The following is an 18,924-nucleotide window of genomic DNA, read 5'->3' as shown; positions in this document are numbered from 1 at the left end:
GCACTTAATTCCACTGCTAGCTCTGGCCTTGGTTGGTGACCCACCATGAACTCCACACAGAAAGGTTATTTGGCTAGTAGTTAAATAGTCTTTTAGAGGGTGATAGAGGTCAGGAACCTAATTTAGGTTCTCTGAGTTTTATCTTTCAGAGCAGCTGCTCTCTATTAGCTGCAGAAGAACCTAAAGAGCTCAACCTGAAGTTAACTTCTGGGAATGTTTTGTAGTATGTTGGATGGGCTTAGTTCCTCAAGTAAAGCTGTGAGGTTCTAAGAGGATAAATTATGGAAGTATTAGTCATTTTAAGCTACAGAAACACTGTGTGGCCCAATTCCCTTCCTTTTATGCAAGCAATTACCTGGGTTGGTTGAGGATCACTGCATGAAGCAAATCTGTAGTCCCTCCTGATTGCCAGAGGGTGGTAAATGCTGTAGCTGCCCAGTGTGGCATGTGTCAAAGCCAGCTGATAGAGCTATTTTTGCTAAGTTGGTTGCTCCTGAATTAAAATCCTAATCCTCACTCTGTTGTTCTGAACAGGCACAGAAATTCTTGGCAAATCCATTCGTGTGCAGTTCTCCACTCTGGGTGTTTGCATATTTTATGCATTTGGCTACATGTTGCTGCCACTCTTTGCTTACTTTATCAGAGACTGGAGGATGCTGCTGCTGGCACTCACCTTACCTGGGCTCCTCTTCATCCCACTCTGGTGGTAAGTACAACTTCAGCTCCAAGAACTGAGTCTTTGGAAGTTCATCTCTGTGCTTTTAAGATGCAGACTCCCAGCCTATTCCAGTGAAATTGGACAGGTCAAAAGTGAGCACTGTGTTCTCTGCTCATCCCAGTCACTGGGGCTGTTGGGAAGGGATATTTTTTACAAGGGTTTGTAGTGCTAGGATGAGAGGAAATACATTGAAGCTGGAAGAGGGGAGACTTAGATTGGAGATTAGGAAGACATTCTTTCCAGTGAGGGTGGGGAGACACTGTCACAGGTTGCCCAGGGAGGTTGTGGATGCCCCCACCCTGTGTTCAAAGCCAAGTTGGATGAGGCCTTGAGCAACCTGGGCTAATGTGAGGTATCCCTGCCCATGGAAGGGGGTTGGAGGTGGATGATCTTTGAGGTCCCTTCCAATTCAACCCATTCTGTGAATTGATGATTTATCTGCAGGTCTAGACCTTTCAAATGATCCAGCTCATGCTTGAAAACCCTGTTCTTCATTTTCTGTAGGCTTGTATAAAATGAAGTAATGTGCAAAGATCAGAGTCTGTAAAACTCCTCCTTCTGCACCAATTGAAATCCTGAGCTTTGAAGAGTAGGCCTGAACTAAGCACAGCAGGAAAAACCTTCATTTGGGAAGCTGGCCAGTGCTAGGGTTGACAAAGATAAGACAAGCTACAAAGCAGTACTTGCACATCTGTATTTGCAGCTCTGGTGAAAAGGACCTGGGGGTCCTGCTGGACCACAGGATGACCATGAACCAGCAATGTGCCCGTGTGGCCAAGGCCAAAGGCATCCTGGGATGCCAGCAGGTTGAAGGAGATTCTCCTTCCACTCTACTCCACCCTGGTGAGACCTCGTCTGGAGTACCAGCTCCAGTTCTGGGCTCCCCAGTTGAAGAATGACAGGGAACTGCTTGAGAGGGTACAGCAAAGGGCTACAGAGATGATGAGGGGACTAGAACTTCTCCCTTGTGAGGAAAGTCTGAGAGACCTGGGAGTATTTAGTCTGAAAAGAGCAGACTGAGAGGGGATCTGATCAATGCTGATCAATACTTAAAGGGTGGGTGTCAGGAGGGCGGGACGAGGCCTTTATCAGTGGTTCCCCGTGACAGGATAATGGGTAATGGGCACCAACTTGAGCATAGGAAGTTCCATCTGAACATGAGGAGGAACTTCCTAACTTTGAGGGTGGTAGAGCCCTGGAGCAGGCTCCCTAGGGAGGTGGTGGAGTCTCTGTCTCTAGAATCACCAACAACCCACCTGGACACCATCCTGTGCCACCTGCTATGGGTGAACCTGCCCTGTGATTCTGATCTGTGAGGCTTCCTCGTTTTCTTCCCGAATTGATGACATGCTTGGAGGTGGCTTGTAAAGTTTGCACAGTCCACATGGTGGTGGTGTTTCTTCACTTCCACCATACACCAGTTTGCACGTGTGTGATTCTATCCAGTTTCTTACGCAGCGGATGACTCAAGCAGTTGCTACTCTCTAACCTTCCTTTCTGTCACAGCATTTACAGTTACTACTTTTCTCTGTGTTACTCTCTCAGGATGTGCCTCTGCGTGCACAGCGTGCTGCTTCTGTGTTCCCATTTCTGAGTTGCTTTCCTCTTTTCCCATACTTAGAAGGTTTGGGTTGCTCTTTTTATCTGACTTACTGCTCATTTCTTTAGTGCTTCTACAGCCCACAAAGGCGTATTCACACGTTGCATCAGGTTGGAAGGGGCCCTCAAAAGTCATCTTGTCCAAGCCCCCTGCAGTCAGCAGGGACATCCCCAACTAGATCAGGTTGCTCAGGGCCACACTGAGTTTGAACTTCAGTGTCTTCAGGGATGGGGCCTCAACCAGATCTCTGGGCAACCTGTTGCAGTATTTCACCACCCTCATTGTGAAGAACATCCTCCTGATGTCCAACCTACATCTCCCCTGCTCCAGTTTCAGACCATTGCCTCTCATCCTATCCCCACAGGGCCTTCTAAACAGTCCCTCCCCAGCCTTCCTGTAGGTGCCCTTCAGATATTGGAATGCAGCTCTGAGGTCTCCCTGGAGCCTTCCCTTCTCCAGGCTGAACAACCCCAATCCCTTCAGTCTGTCCTCACAGGAGAGGCGGCTCCAGCCCCCTGATCATCTCATTCTGTTCTTGTCAGTGTGCTAATCTGCTCCCTAAGCTCATTTTTGTGGTCCTTGTTTTAATTTCTACAAGATGGGGCAAGTTTTGAACTCTTTGTGCCTGGAACAATGTGTATTGATGCCTGGGGCAATGCTTTCCCTGGAAATGCAGGCTTGTTACTGTGAACTTTTTCTGCAGGGTGATTCCCGAGTCTCCACGGTGGCTGATCTCCCAGGGAAGGTTTCAAGAGGCAGAAGACATCCTCCGCAAGGCTGCAAGAATTAATGGCATTAGAGCCCCAGATGTCATACTTGACCCTAGTGAGGTAAGATTCATTTAGCACTGCACTTGGCTGGACCTGTTAATGATCATGTCAAGTAATTAATTTCCAGAGATGGGAGTTGGTTGCTGCCTGCAGTGTATCAGGCACTTCTCCAGGGGTGCAAAGGTTGTCCTCTTCCTGGAAAGCAGATCAGCCCTTTCCACTCTTCATTAGGATTTGCACAGCCCTTGCTGTCTCATTCCAGTGGGGATGGCAATGTGCATTCTAATGCAAACATCCTCTTCCTTTTAAACTCTTAGTTTTGGGAGAAGGTAATGAAGTTTGGTCAGTCATTAGAATAGGTTACCCAGGGAGGTGGTAGAGTCACCATCCCTGGAGGTGTCCAAGAAACGTGTGGACATGGCACCTGGGGACATGGTTTAACAGCTGGAGTGGTGTTAGGTTGAAGGTTGGACTGGATCAGCTTAAAGGTCTCTTCTAACTCAAACAGTTCTATGATTCTATGAATTTGAGGTACCTGTTCCTCTCTGTTTGGCACCAAAGAGATTTTATGCTCACAGAGTCTAATATAGTTCTATGAAAGCCTAACACAGGACTGCTTCCAGTGGCACTGGAAAGAATGTTAGTCTAGTTCATATTCAACTCCAATTTCTTTTCCACATTAAGGAAAGCAAAGTTTGAACCCCTTTTAGGGTTGAGTAGCTGCCAGTATCTTTCCTTCCCCACTTATTTCCTTGTTTCCTCTAGGTATCTCCCCTTTGTCTGACCTGTCTGGTGAACCAAAGGTGTGAAAGCAGTTCCACACTCGTTTAAACATGACCTCCAGAGGTCAGACAGACAAACTGTTTGCCTGACCCAGGAGAATGGGCATCTGTCTAGGCAGGTCTCTCAAGTCTGTCTGGGCACTTGCCCAGTTATTTTCTGGTTGACAATTGACATTGTGATTTATATGACAGTCCCTTGTATGCTCACTTGCTTTACAAGAGCTTAGGGAGGTGGTTTGCCATTAAACTGCAGTGTTTGCTGTTGAGATTGAAACAACTTCACTTAGGTTTGTTAGCTGAGATGCAAACAAACCTGTTTGGCCAGACTAGTTTATAGGTAGTAGGACAGACATTCTGGTCTTGCTGGAACAGAGAGAAAATGCTAAGAAGCCTCAGACCTTCTTAAGATAGCTTTTGCCCTGAATTTTCATTCAACTGCACTTCTATTTTCTCCTTCCTTCTCATGCTGCAGGCATGAAAACTCATCCATTGCCAGCACTGCAGCACTGCACAGAAAATAAGCTTTGGATCCAACATCTGCTTAAGGTCACTGTCCCTGGAATGCTTTACATCTCCTTCTTAGAAAGAAATGCTGATCTGTTTGCATCTCTGAATGGGGCTGGATTCTGCAGCAGCAGCAGCAGACAGGGTCAGAAGCAGGGAAGTTGCCCCAGAGAAACAATTCCTGCAGCCGGGTGGGCTGGAGTGCACAGCGCTGCTTTACAGATCACTCCTTGCACCTTTCAGGAGCAGGCTGACATTCTGACACTCCTGGCAAAAGGAGCTTGAGGAGCACATGCTGTTTAAATGCAGAACTCCTGGTCACCTTTTTGTCTTTGCTTTTTCAAGTCAGAGTTGTGCTGTGACCACAAAATCTGTGCAAAACTTCTCTTTGTCCGCAGCCTGTTTACACCGTTCTCGTAGCTGCTTTTGGAGGAGCTGTAAAGCAAAAGCTCACAGCCCCTCTCCAGTTGTTCAGAAGCATGTTTACCCTTCAGAGAGGTTCTCAGAAATCCAGCTGGCCCTCAGCCCTCCTGCAGCTGGAATGTGAACTCTGGATGGAGGAGCAGTGGTATTCCTCGAACCTTTGCAGCTGCGCACTAACACCTGCAACATTTAGGCTTCAAAGACTCCCAAACCAGTTGGGATCCAGCAGGTTGACTGGTCACAAACAAGCTACAGAGCACAAACAGGGGCTGCTTGACTGAATTATCCCATGTTTGGATGATAGGTTTAATTTCCAATCATCTGTTTGCCCTCCCTGCCCTTGCCATAGCTTCTTGTGCTACCTTGTTATGTTAAGGATTATGTTGTCTGTTTAATCCAGCTCCTAAAAGGCAGAGTCCTTTTTTCTCATCAGCTCTGAATTTTACTGTTCCTGGTTTTTGTTTTGTGGTTTATTTGGTTATTCTCTTTTTTTTTCCCCTAGTTTGTTTCCTGTTTGCTGGTTTCTCGGCAACAAGGAGTGGCAGAGCTGGAGAATGCTTAGGAAAGATCATGTGATTTATGAGAAAGGGCTGTGGGCCCTAGAGCTGCTGCCGTCTGGGTGGTGGGAGGATTGGCTGCAGGCAGAATGAGAGCTAGCAAATGTAAAGAGCTGTTTGGTAGAAAAATGAAGATTTATGAAAGCAAATTCACTGGAGGTTGCAGCTATATCAGACCTGTATTTTATCCCCCCGGTCTTCAGAGGAAAATGTCACTCAGGATTCTTTCACCTGACTGCAGGGGTTACATAAAGTTCATGTTCCTGTTAGCTCAGATACAGCTTGAAAGGCATTAAGGAGATAAGGAATATTTTTGAGGTGAGAGACAAGATTTAAAGGTCCCAGATCAGCGTCCAGGAACTATCTGGCTGAAAAAAAAATCCCAAAGCATCACTAACTGAATATGGAAGAGAGGTTGATGAGGAATTCAGTTAAATTAATGGGTGCTTTTGTGTGTTGTGTTTGGAAATCCAGCTACTTCTGCTGGACCAGAGTGAGGGTTTAAGGGGAGAAAAGTGTTGTAACCTGAGTTAATATAGAGTAATATTACACCAGGTAGAAAGAGTTCAGAGGTTGTTGAATCTGGAGAAGAAAAGGCTAGGGAAGTTGTTATTGCTGCCTACCTGAAAGAAGGTTGGAGTGAGGTGGTGTTGATCTCTTCTCCCAAGTAACCAGCGATAGGAGGGGAGGATCAGAGGCTCACAGGATGTCAGGGGTTGGAAAGGACCTCCAGAGATCAAGTCCAACCTCCCTGCCAGAGCAGGACCATGGAATCTAGCACAGGTCACAAAGGAATGCATCCAGACAGGGCTTGAGAGTCTCCAGAGAAGGAGATTCTACAACCTCTCTGGGGAGCCCATTCCAATGCTCTGTGAAGAAGTGAAGAAGTTCCTCCTCATGTTGAGGTGGAACCTCCTGTGCTGGAGTTTCTATCCATTGCCCCTTGTCCTATCCCTAACTGAGCAGAGCCTGTCCCCTCCCTCTTGACCCCCAGCCCTCAGATATTTATTTAAACATTCATTAAATCCCCTCACAATCTTCTCTTCAAAAGCCCCAGCCCCAGATCTCTCAGCCTCTCCTCACAGGGCAGTGCTCCCATCCCTCAATCATCCTTATAGCTCTCCCTTGGACTCTCAGGAATAGATTGAGGAGATTGGTTTAAGCTGTGCCAGGGGAGGATTAGCTTGGATATTAGGAAAAACTTCTTCCATGAAAGAGTGGTCAGGCACTGGAACAGGCTGCCCAGATTGGTGGTGGAGTCACCACCCCTGGAGGAGTTCAAGAAGCTTGTAGGCACTCCAGGACATGACTTACTGGTCATGGCAGTTGGGTTGTGGTTGGACTCAATGATCTTAAAGGTCTTTTCCAGCCTTAGTGATTCTATGAATCTCACTTTCAGGTGGGCTGTTTTGAAGCTGAAATCACAGTTTACTTTTACTGAAAGCCATTGGCACATCCCATGAAGGAGTCCATAGTGCAAACAAAAGGCCTGCAGTCTTCAAACATATAATATTTCAATTTGACATTCCCAGGTCACACTGACTTGAAAAATCAAGGGAGGAAGTAATCTGTGTATACAGTTTATTGTGTTTGCACATAATGGAGGCCTGTCAGGCAAGAGTGAGTCATTTTGTTGTGGAAAAAGAAGTTCTCAGTAAATATTTTTAGATGTCTTGGCAGTTTATGATTCCCAAAGCGACAAAATTAAGAATCACAGAATCACCAAGGTTGGAAGAGACCTCAAAGGTCATCGAGTCCAACCTGTCACCACAGACCTCATGACTAAACCATGGCACCAAGTGCCACGTCCAATCCCCTCTTGAACACCTCCAGGGATGGTGACTCCACCACCTCCCTGGGCAGCCCATTCCAATGGCTAACAACTCTCTCAGTGAAGAACTTTCTCCTCACCTTGAGCCTAAACTTCCCCTGGTGCAGTTTGAGACTGTGTCCTCAATTTCAGCGTCCTCTATTTCAGTGTTAGCTCTTTTTCTCACCTGATTAGTCACAGATTCATAGAATGGTTTGGGTTGAAAGGGACCTTAGAGATCATCCAGTTCCAACCCCCTGCCATGGGCAGGGACACCTCCCACCGGCCCAAGTTGCTCAAGGCCTCATCCAGCTTGGCCTTGAATACCTCCAGTGAGGGGACATCCACAACCTCACTGGGCAACCTGTTCCAGTGTCTCCCCACCATGATTTTGAGCTATTGAGGCTGGATGCTTGGCTTTTCATTTCTTGGTTAGATGCCAAACTGTTGATAGAGTTACAAATTCAGATAGATAGAAAATGTGCTAACAGAAAACAGAATCTCTGTGGAAGATGAAGTTCAAAATCTTGTTCATGTTCTTCCTGTCAGGCAGTTAAAAAGATCATTAAAGTAGTGACTAGGGACTCTGATCAATCCTGGAAACACCACCTTTTGCCATCATAAAGACATGGCAGAGAACTGGGGTTCCTCAGCCACACAGCCTTGCTTTAGCAGAGCTGGGAGTCTTAATCAATACAACTTGTCCACTTAAACCATCTCTTCCATACTTTGAAAACTCTGCCCCTTGTAGGGGTCAACATTTTTACAAAGCCCCTTAAATTGTCTCCTTTTTTACAACCTTATCAAGCACAAAACTGGTTTGCATGCTTCATAGATGAGTATCTCTGCATTGTTTACATGGAAGTGGTTTTATTTTGAGGAGCTGGAAAGTTTCATGGGGCAGAGAGAAGAAGTTTGCTTTCTTTTTTTGCTTATGTTCCTAGATGGATTCTCCAAACCAGGCTACATAATGGTGGGGACTCTTCAGCCAGTTTGTTACAGTGTAAATGCACTCCTGTTAAGTCCAGCATGAGGAGTCAGTTACTGAAACACTCCTGCTGCATTTTAATCACGTTAGTTCATGCCATGGATGTAGGGGACAGTTAGTCACTTAATTTTTCTGGTCTTTGAAGACCATTCTTGATCTGGAGCAGGCTTCCCAGGGAGATTCAACCCCACCTGGCCATTGTGATCCTGGGCAAGCTGCTGTGGGTGCCCCTGCATTGGACTGGCTGTTCTCCAGAGGTCCCTTCCAACCCTCACCCTGCTGGGATTCTGTGATTATTTTAAGACATCCTTGATCTCCTGGCCCTTAGACTAAACAAACCCTCTACTTTTACAGGTCATGTTTGTCAGATGTCTCCTCCTCCCTGGTGCTCTCTTCCTGTCTGGGTGCAGTTGATTGATTGTCATGAACCTCACAGTGCATTGCTTAAAACTGGGTGTAAAAACTCCAGTAGTGACATCTAAATCATGAAATAGTGCTGCTGCTTTATAATTGACTCTAAAAGTAGCATGAAGCCTCAGGCAGAGGAAATGAGTGCTAACTTCAGCCTGAGTTTTAAGTGACTTTAAGTAGGAGGAGCAACCATTGCCACAGGCTCTAACAGCATCGATGTGTTTGGTTAAGAGCGACGCGCCTGCCTCAGCTCTGCAGCACATCAAAATAGTGATGTATAAGTTGGGGGCAGGGTTTATTCTCACAACAATTCTGCTTGCAGGAAGTTCATGTTCCCATGGTGGTTGTTTTTTGTTCTCCCCCCCCCACTTTGTTTGATTCCAGCTGCAGGATGTGGATTCCCAGAGGCAGCAGTCCTACACCATTCTGGATCTAATGAGAACCCGAAACATCCTAACCATCACAATCATGTCAATTCTCCTCTGGTAAGTAAATGTGGAGTATTTAAGCACAAAAAGCAGCCAAACCATTCAGAACTTGCTTGTGGAACACTAAGGTATTCTGAAGAGAGATGGACAAAGCCAGGTCAAAACCCAAGTACCTCCCAGACTGCAGCAACAAAATTCTGGTTACATCTGTTCTTCATCTCAGTAACAATCTAGAAACACATCTGGGTTGTTATTTCTTTCTGAAGCAGTCAAACATGTCCTGGACTAAGCAAGAATCAGATCAGCTGGCAGTGGTGTGTGAGAATCCTGCCTGATCTTGGGCCTTGGGGAATCCTCATCTGACTAACAAAGTCTTCTTAGAAGAGTGAGTCATGCCCTGTCTCCTGGTCAGAGAACTGCTGCTCAGAGTCTGAACACAGCCATGCCTGACTTGGGGAGAATCTTCCTGTCTCCTATGTATTGTTTCTTGAAGGGATAAAACTGCCTTTTGGAGAGCTGAGGTTTCCCTAGACTTTCTCGCCGGCTACTCTGTCTGCCTGCCATCCCTAGCTTGGTATAGCTCTAGCTGAAGCCATTTGTTATGTTCACTGTAATTAAACTCCCTGAAACAAGATTGGAATCAGGTAGGGTTGGTCTCTTCTCCCAAGGAACAAGTGATAGGGCAAGACTTAAAGACCTAAGGCTGTGCCAGGGGAGGTTTGGATCAGACAGGAGGAACAATTTCTTCCCCAAAAGGGTTGTCAAGGCCTGGACCAGGCTGCACAGGGCAGTGGTGGAGTCCCCTTCCCTGGAGGGGTTTCAAAGCCATGGAGATGTAATGCTGAGAGAGATGGTTTAGTGGTAACCTGGCAGTGCTGGGTTAATGCTTGGACTGGATGATCTTGGAGTGATTCTCCAACCCAAATGATTCTGCGGTATTTCCACTGTTCTTACCTTGCATGTCAGTTGCTTAACCTCCTTCTAATTAATGTCCCCAAAGGCAAAGCATCTTGTGCTGACTCCTAGCATTCCACCCCATAGCATCCTGCTGGTTTATTCTGCATTATGAATTGAAAGATCTGCTGAAAGGAGAGGCTGGCTGCAGCCAGCAGTACGTCACCTTTACATACTGCTGGGTGTTTTGGTAGATTTGAGTAAGTGGCTGCCCTTTAAACTAATCCCTTTGCAGGCTTTGCCTGAGGGAGGAGGAAGCTTGGCTTCTCCTCACTCTGGGATGTGCAAATATCCCTAAAGATTTCCTAGAAAATGTCTAACTGCATCAAGGCTTGTCAGTGTGATAAGCTGAGGCAAGCTGCTGCTGAAAGTGAATTTATTGTAAGCTGAGAGTTTATTGTATGGAAAAACAGCTCCTGGGAGCAGAGCCCTGGGCGTGTTGCACAGCACCGTGGAGAACAGCATGTAACTACCTCTGAGAAGAATAGCTTCAGCTGGCAGGGCACCTGCAGCTGGGTGACTTCAGCCCTTCCCAGGTACAGTGGGCAGTTTATTCTAAGCAAGTGGAGCATGAAGGTTCTTCCCATGTGAAGTTGAGGAGGAGGAGGCAGGCTTTTATCAGTGACTCACTTCATGCTGTGCAGTGATTTTCATAGGATCATAGAATTGTTTTGGTTAGAAAACACCTCTTAAGATCATTGACTCCAACCATCACTTTGCTCCAGGTTCTGTTCTAGCATAGATGCTGGAGGAGATTAATGCTCAGTGCTCCATCCCTCACCATTGCACCTGGACACGTGCTGATCCAGAGCTCATTATTTCCCATGTGTTACCTGGTAGTGAAGCAGAACGTTCTCTTAGAGTCATAGAATGGGTTGGGTTGGAAGAGACCTTAAAGATCATCCAGCTCCATCCTCCCTGTCATGGGCAGGGACACCTCCCAGCAGCCCAGGTTGCTCAAGGCCTCATCCAACCTGGCCTGGAACACCTCCAGGGAGGGGGCATACACAACCTCCTTGAGCAACCTGCTCCAGTGTCTCACAACTCTCACTGGAAAGAATTTCTTCCTAATCTTCAGTCTAAATGTTCCTTCTTCCAGCTCAAAGCCATTGCCCCTCATTCTGTCACAACAGGCCCTTGTAAAAAGTCCCTCCCCAGCTTTCTTGTAGGCCTCCCAGCATCTTTCAAGACAGGATTTGTTTCCAGGGCCAGTTGTGGCTTCTCTTGACGCCAGCTCTCACCTGGCAGCAGCACAATTAAGATCACAGAGTTCCTGGCCCCCAGGCTCTGTCCTGGTGCACTGACCAGCTCAGGCACCCAGCCATGGAAATGTGACTTGGATGCAGCCCAGCCAGCTTGGGGCACAGCAGAGAAAATCCCGGGTTGTTTGGGTGTTACCAGGATGCTACAGCTCTCCTCTCTGACTTTATACCCAAAGCATGGAGGGTAATGATCCAGACAAAATGTTCTCCACTCAGAGCTCCCTAGTAAATATAATTGAAAGCTGCTGTAGGCCTCAGCAGCAAAGTTCAGTAGTTCAGAGCTGCTGAATCACTGCATTGTGTATGGTCATTCCTTAACTCCCAAGGGTGGCCTGGCCATGCACAAGAGGCAGTGGTGAGGAGTAGTCAGATCCTTTTCATCAGCACAGCTAGCAGAGACACACGAGCTGTTTCAAAGTGACAGGCACCCAGAACTTCCTGGCAGGCTTTGAATGAGAGTGTAAGGGATAGTTGCAAAGTCATGCAGTGGCAGCAGGAAAGGAGTATGACCTCATAGCTGCAGGACCGTCCTGCACCTGTGGACCATGGGCTCATCAGCCTGTGACTCAGCAAAGCCAGCAGCAAAGCAAGCAGCTGCTCTGGAGTTACCTACAATCCTCATGGAATGCTTTAGCTTGGCAGGGACCTCTTAAGCTCATCCAGTCCAACCCCCCTGCAGTCAGCAGGGACATCTGCAACTAGAGCAGGTTGCTCAGGGCCCTAGATATCCGTACCTGGAATGGTTCCAGGGATGGGGCATCTCCCCACCTCTCTGGGCAACCTGGGACGGGGTCTCAGTGGGAAAAAAAAATTTCCCTCTGTCCAGTCTGAATCTTAGTTCAAACCATCACCCCTTGTCCTGTCACAGCAGGCCCTGCCCAAAAGTCTCTCCCTAGCTTTCTGATCAGCCCTGGAAGCACTGAAAGGCCACCAGAAGGTCTCCCTGGAGCCTTCTCTTCTCCAGGCTGAGCAAACCCAACTCTCTCAGCCTGGCCTCACAGCAGAGGGCTTCCAGCCCTGCCAGCATTGCTGTGGCCTCCTCTGGTCCCACTCCAGCAGGGCCCTATCCTGGTGCTGAGGTTCTAAATAGAATATTTGAATTGAATTGAATAAAACAAATTTGTTATATTCTTTGAATCCAAGAGTAACTTGGAAGACTGAAAGGCATCAGCCCTGTTTAACTGTTACCTTGCTGCATCTGGAGTCAGCACTTTCAGCTGCTGCAGAAGGGAAGGGGTCTGGCAGATGTTCAGTTTGTCCTACACGGATTTTGGTCCTTAACAGAGAGCTTCACACCAACCTCAGGGCCCAGATACATTGGTCTGATTCTGCTCTTCTGTTTTTCTCAGGATGATAATCTCTGTGGGTTACTTTGGACTTTCTCTTGACACCCCTAACCTGCATGGAGATGTCTACCTGAACTGCTTCCTCTCGGCAGTGATCGAGGTGCCAGCCTACATCATCTCGTGGCTGCTGCTCCAGCACCTGCCGCGACGGTACTCAATGGCTGCTGCGCTATTCTTGGGAGGCTGTGTTCTGCTCTTCATTCAGCTGGTGCCTTCACGTATGCAATCGTTAGTTGATCTCAAACGTCTAGCACAGGTGAAGGGCAGAACTGGGCAGGTGTGGAGCACAAAGCGTCCCGAGGGCTGGCTTCCTGCCTGTGCCCCTCTTGGGTTCCGCAGCGCTGCCGCCCAAGGAGCTCACACAATGCGGCGGCTCAGATCCGCGACGCTGGCTTTGTGAGCTCTTGGGTTGGCATTCTTGTCTTTAATGGATGGTTCTGGCAAGGTCCAAGTCTAAAACCAGGACTAGAAGAAGCAGAAATTGCTAAGTGGAGGTTACCAAGAGGCTGCAGAATTTATTTCATAGAATCAATAAGGTTGGAGAAGACCTCAGAGATCATCAAGTCCAACCTGTCACCCAACACCTCATGACTACTAAACTGTGGCTTCAAGTGCCCTGTCCAATCCCTTTTTGAACACCTGGACAGCTCTCAGCCACTGGGTTCTCTGTGGCTTCTCTAAGCAGTTCTTGTGGAAGCATTTAAGAACTGTGTCCAGTTCTGGGCCCCTCTGTTTAAGAAGGACATTGAGACACTTGAATGTGTCCAGAGAAGGGCAGCGAGGCTGGGAAGAGGCCTTGAGCACAGCCCTGTGAGGAGAGGCTGAGGGAGCTGGGGTTGTTCAGCCTGGAGAAGAGGAGGCTCAGGGGAGACCCTTATTGATCTCTACAACTACCTGAAGGGTGGTTGTAGCCAGGAAGGGGTTGGTCTCGTCTCTCTAGCAACCAGCACCAGAACAAGAGGACACAGTCTCAAGCTGTGCCAGGGGAATTTTAGGCTGGAGGTGAGGAGAAAGTTCTTCTCTGAGAGAGTCATTCGTCATTGGAATGTGCTGCCTGGGGAGGTGGTGGAGTCACCATCCCTGGAGGTGTTCAAGAGGGGATTGGATGTGGCACTTGGTGCCATGGTTTAGTCATGAGGTCTGTGGTGCCAGGTTGGACTCGATGATCTTTGAGGCCTCTTCCAACCTTGGTGATACTGTGATTTTTGATGAGCAGGGAGGGTTGTAGTCAGTTAGTGTTGACAGTTAAAATCATGGCTGGCAAGTGGAAAGGAGGACAGGATTGCATTCACTGGATGTCAAACCATATGTCAGGCCATGTCAAGCCATGCCTCCATGTCAAACCATGCCTTCATTTCCTGGACCCCTTGCTGATAATGATGTTGAATATGAGGAGGGCAGTGCTGTTGCTTAGCACTTACCTACAAGTCAAAAAATAAATACAAGAGAATGTGCAAGAACTTAACTTGTTTCATCCAGGTAAGACACATGCCCTTTGAGTGGACACTGATAGGATCTGGTTTGATTTTCCTAAACCTGACTGTCCCAGTTCAAGTCCAGCCAGTTCCCCATAATGCAATGACTGGCTTGGAGCGAGGAATGCTGAATGAGAAACCAGAGCAGCAAACCAAAAAGAACTTGTTTCAAATCTTTCACTTTGTTCTTTTGCTTATAAACTGATTTATGGCACTGTGTACAGTACCAGAGCAGACTACAGAGCTCTGGCCCTTAAATCTGAGAGGATCTCTCCAGTTCCTGCTCAGTTCTGCTTATTTTTTCCCTTGGCAAGAAGCTTCATGCTTAGGAGGAAATGGAAATGTTGGGTCCTAGTGTCCAGCTCTGGGGCCCTCAGTTTAGGAAAGATGTTGAGTTGCTGGAAGGTGTCCAGAGAAGGGCAACAAAGCTGGGGAGGGGTCTGGAGCACAGCCCTATGAAGAGATGCTGAGGGAGCTGGGGTTGGTTAGCCTGGAGAAGAGGAGGCTCAGAGGAGACCTTATTGCTCTTTACAACTACCTGAAGGGAGGCTGTAGCCAGGTGGGGGTTGGTCTCTTCTCCCAGGTGGCCAGCACCAGAACAAGAGGACACAGTCTCAAGCTGTGCCAGGGGAGGTTTAGGCTGGATGTTAGGAAGAAGCTCTTCATAGAAAGAGAGATTGGCCATTGGGATGGGCTGCCCAGGGAGGTGGTGGAGTCACTATCCCTGGAGGTGTTTAGGAAGATGGGGCGCTTGGTGCCATGGTTTAGTTGATTAGATGGTGTTGGATGATAGGTTGGACTCAGTGATCTCAAAGGTCTTTTCCAACCTGGTTAATTCTACTCTAAAAGAAAAAATACTGTCCATGGTTGTAGACTTAGGTGGGGGGGGAGGGGAAAACACCAGGTACTGGAGTGGATTAGGCAGGAGTTACCCAAAGTCATGAAATTAGGAGATGCCATGAGCTGTCAGAGCTGTATGGAAGCCCTTTCTTGTCTCTCGCTTTCAGATGTGCGTGCAGTCTCCATTCTGCTGGTGATGATGGGGAAATTCGGGATCACCTCTGCCTTTTCAATGGTTTATGTTTACACAGCTGAGCTCTACCCAACAGTGGTGAGAAACATGGGAGTTGGAGCAAGTTCCATGGCCTCCAGGCTGGGCAGCATCCTTTCACCTTACTTTGTTTACCTCGGTAAGCTAATCACTCTGTGGGGAGATGCTGGTGGGTGAAGGGCAAGATCAGGCTCCTGCCTCTGTGGGGCTTTGAGCTTTTCTGCAGCTCTCTGCTTCCAGATCCAGGTGCCTTAGAATCATAGAATTGTTTTGGTTGGAAAAGACCTTTAAGATCATCAAGTCCAACCATTATCTAGCTCTACCAAGGCTGGTGCTAAACCTATAGAATCACAGAATCATCGACGGTAGGGATTGGAAGGGACCTCTGGAGATCGAGTCCAACCCCCCTGCCAAGGGCAGGTCATACAGGAGCAGATCCAGATGGGTCTTGAAAGTCTCCAGAGAAGGAGACTCCAAAATCTCTCTGGGCAGCTTGCTCCAGGGCTCCAGCACTCTCACACCAAAGAAGCTTCTCCTCATGTTGAGGTGGAACTTCCTCTCTTCCAGTTTCAATACATTGCCCTCTCACAGGACACCACTGAAAAGAGCCTGACCCCTTCTCCTTGACACCCACCCTTCAGATAGTTGTAAACAGTAGTTAAGATCACCTCTCAGTCTGCTGTTCTCCAGACTAAGTAACCCAGGTTGCTTGAAACTAGTGAAACTGCAGGTAAAAATGGGGTCTCACCATCTCTGAGGAATGGTCAGAGTTGACCTGATGGAGTGTGTCCTGTGGAAGAGATGTTCTGAAGACTCAAAACGGTACTGGCTCAACAGGGACAGCTCTTACAGCTGTTGCTCCCCAGTCTCTTGTGTTCCTCAAACCACATTTAGAACAGCTCTGAATGCTAGGCCATGAGACTGTTTTGTTTGGTTGGTTTTTACTGAAAGCACAAATATTTATAGAATCATAGAAATGTTTCAATTGGAAGAGACTTCCAAGATCATCAAACCAACACTGCCATGTCCACTAAACCGTGTCCCCAGGTGCCACGGCCACAGATTTCTTGAACACCTCCAGGGGTGGGGACTCCACCACCTCCCTGGGCAGCCTGTGCCAATCCCTGACCACTCTTGCAGCAAAGAAATTGTTCCTGATCTCCAAACTAAACCTCCCCTGGTGCAATTTCAGGCTATTTCCTCTCTGTCACCTGACATTAGGGAGAAGAGACCGACAGCACCTTTCAGGGAGCTGTAGAGAGCAATGAGGTCTTCCCTCAGCCTCTTCTCCAAACTAAACAACCCCAGTTCCCTCAGCTGCTGCTCACCAGACCTGTTCTCCAGACCCTTCACCAAGCTTGCATGCACAAAGCCCTGTATGTAGGCACAGACATCATCAGAGGCTTTGAGCTGCTGCTAGCATCGTTCTTCTGTGTTCTGCTAGGTGCCTACGACCGATTCCTGCCTTACATCCTGATGGGGAGCCTGACTGTGCTCTCAGGAATTCTGACTCTATTTCTGCCAGAAAGCTATGGTATGCCTCTGCCAGACACCATTGATCAGATGCTGTTGGTGAAAGGGTAAGTGTCACATCTTGATCTTGCCACATCTGTTCTCTGTTCTGAGGAGGGGGCTTGCCCAGGTATTGTCAGAGGGAGGGGATGATTTTGGTGGTGTAGTTAGGGCTTGAAGATAAGAGCTTGGCTGGAATCCTAGCCAACCATTCCCAAGTGTTTGTGTGTATACCTTCCAGCTCCAAATTTCTCAGCTTACACTTAAGAACTGAATAAAAGCCCATATCCCAGAATCCCAGCATGGTGAGGGTTGGAAGGGACCTCTGGAGGTCATCCAGTCCCACCCCCCTTGCTAAACCAGGGGCACACACAGCAGCTTGCTCAGGATCACAATGCTCATGGGGGTTTGGAAGCTCTCCAGAGGAGACACTACAGCCGCTCTGGGAAGCCCGTTCCAGGCCTCCAGCACTCACACCAGAGAATTTTCTCCTCCTCTTCAGATGGAACCTCCTGGGTTCCAGTTCCCCAGAATCACTAAATGCATTTTGTGCCCCAAATGCATTTGTAACAGTGTGTTGATTTATAAAGTTATCATAGAATGGCTTAGGTTGGAAGGGACCTTAAAGATCTAATTCCAACCCTCTGCCATGGGCAGGGACACCTCCCACTAGACCAGGGTGCTCAAGGTCTCATCCAGCCTGGCCCTGAACACTTCAGGGTGGGAGGAAGTTCTAGGTACTCTTTGTAGGTCATAACCTATCATTGTTGGTTCTGAAAGTCATCCAAGTAATGGGGAAGAGCTGAACTCTTCCAGTTTACCTCGGCTGACCCAAAAAAGATGTTGAGAGCATTTGGTCATTGCCCCAGCTCTGACTGAAGATGCCACAGAAGCATACATACACCTGGTGTAAGAGACCTGTCCAGCTGAAGTCAACAGGATACTAAATCAGGAGGCTATTAATGTCAAAGATGGCTCAGGAGAGCCAAGTTTCTTTTTCTCTGTTCTCTCATCCATTTTTTTTAAGTGCTTTTCTCTTTTTCCTGCCTAGATTAGAATACAGACCTGCATCTAGCAGCAAGAGGGAGTCCAAGGAGGAAGAAGACCATCCAGAGATTTATAAAAGCACAGCTTTCTGATGGAACTCCTGTGTGCTTCCTGGGGGACTGAGAGTGAAATGGACTTCTCTTCTAAAAATTCATTCTAGGAAGGGCTAGTGGCAGCACTTTGTTTCCTGTAATTTTAACCTTATTTATTAATTAAACCACTGTGTTCCATGCATTCTCTTTTTACATGACCATAAACCACTGTAAAGCCTTCAGTGAGATGGTTCAGCCAGGGTTGTTTGGATGCCACAGTGCCACGGGACGGTATCTGATCAATTCTTTGTGACTTCTAAGTGTATAGTTCAGCTGAAAGATACTTGAAACTGAGTTCAAGGCCTGCCAGGGTACCTGGATTCCTCGGTGAACCTCATCCAGAGCAAATCAAGAGGTAAAAGTTGCACTTCAAGAGGGAAAAATTGCACATTAAGAGGGGAAAAATTGGGTTTGATTCCTTGATTTCTGGCTCTGGACAGGAAAGTTTGTTTTTCCTAGGGATGGTTCTGAGAAGACGCCTCTGTGATCTTCCCCAAATGATTTTGCACCTGCTGGATTTGTTCCCAGATTGAGGAAGGCGCAAAAGGAAGACTTTGAGAATTAGTTTTAACCTGCTCTGTTTGAACTCAGCATGGCTGGGGAAGCATTTTTCTTGCACTAAAAGAATTTGTAACACTGAAGTTCTGCTCACAAAATCCACTTGGTTGCCATTGCTGGTTTTCAGCTGTTACCTGTGTGATGAAGTTGTTTACATCTGACCCTGTTTCCAGGCTCTTCTTTGTCTTACAGCGATGTAAAAGGTTTCATCTGTGTGTGGAGGGAGCAGTTTTGAGTTTGTGGCTTCTTCCTCTGTTTTTTTAAGGTGCTGGAAAGAATCCTCCTGGTCTTTGCTCTGTGCTTTTCACACAAGCAGGCAGACAATCAATAGAACTAGAGGTAAATTTTGTGCTCGTTTACACCTCTGCATCAACCTCATGGTGGCAATGTGCTGAGAACAAACTTCAGAATCTCTTTCTGACTGCTGCTTTTCAATCCTCAAGTGCCAAGTGCAGGAGCTGTGCTGTCAGGTCTGTTTCACTTAAATTGTTTTCATCAGTGAATTGTTTCCAAACTGTTTATATAAAAGAGCCCTCAAACCAGGAAATCTTTTGACAGTCTGCCAAGGAATTGCTCCTGGGGTGGTGGAAGCTCCCTTGGTATTACCCCCAGTCTTGTCTGTGAGACTCTGCTTCT

The 18,924-nt window shown here is 47.5% G+C and overlaps 1 protein-coding gene across 2 annotated transcripts in view; it reads left to right on the top strand.

The window, feature by feature from the left end:
- Positions 1-18,449, top strand: part of LOC137450980 (organic cation/carnitine transporter 2-like) — a 35,211-nt gene extending 16,762 nt beyond the window's left edge. The window contains exons 4-10 of one of the 2 annotated variants that reach the window (XM_068158053.1): positions 535-706; positions 3,022-3,148; positions 8,948-9,048; positions 12,557-12,771; positions 15,036-15,218; positions 16,524-16,659; positions 17,648-18,449. In XM_068158053.1, the coding sequence (XP_068014154.1) occupies positions 535-706; positions 3,022-3,148; positions 8,948-9,048; positions 12,557-12,771; positions 15,036-15,218; positions 16,524-16,659; positions 17,648-17,666 (953 nt within the window). In that variant the 3' untranslated portion in view covers positions 17,667-18,449. Of the gene's footprint in view, positions 1-534; positions 707-3,021; positions 3,149-8,947; positions 9,049-12,556; positions 12,772-15,035; positions 15,219-16,523; positions 16,660-17,642 lie in introns of both variants that reach the window. The other variant, XM_068158046.1, reaches the window with a different exon arrangement.
- Positions 18,450-18,924: the final 475 nt, after the last annotated feature.

The sequence above is a fragment of the Melanerpes formicivorus genome, unplaced genomic scaffold, assembly GCF_026170545.1.
Source record: "Melanerpes formicivorus ecotype bairdi unplaced genomic scaffold, bMelFor1.0.p_v2 SCAF_2, whole genome shotgun sequence".
NCBI lineage: Eukaryota > Metazoa > Chordata > Aves > Piciformes > Picidae > Melanerpes > Melanerpes formicivorus.
This window is presented reverse-complemented; position numbering and strand designations above follow the sequence as displayed.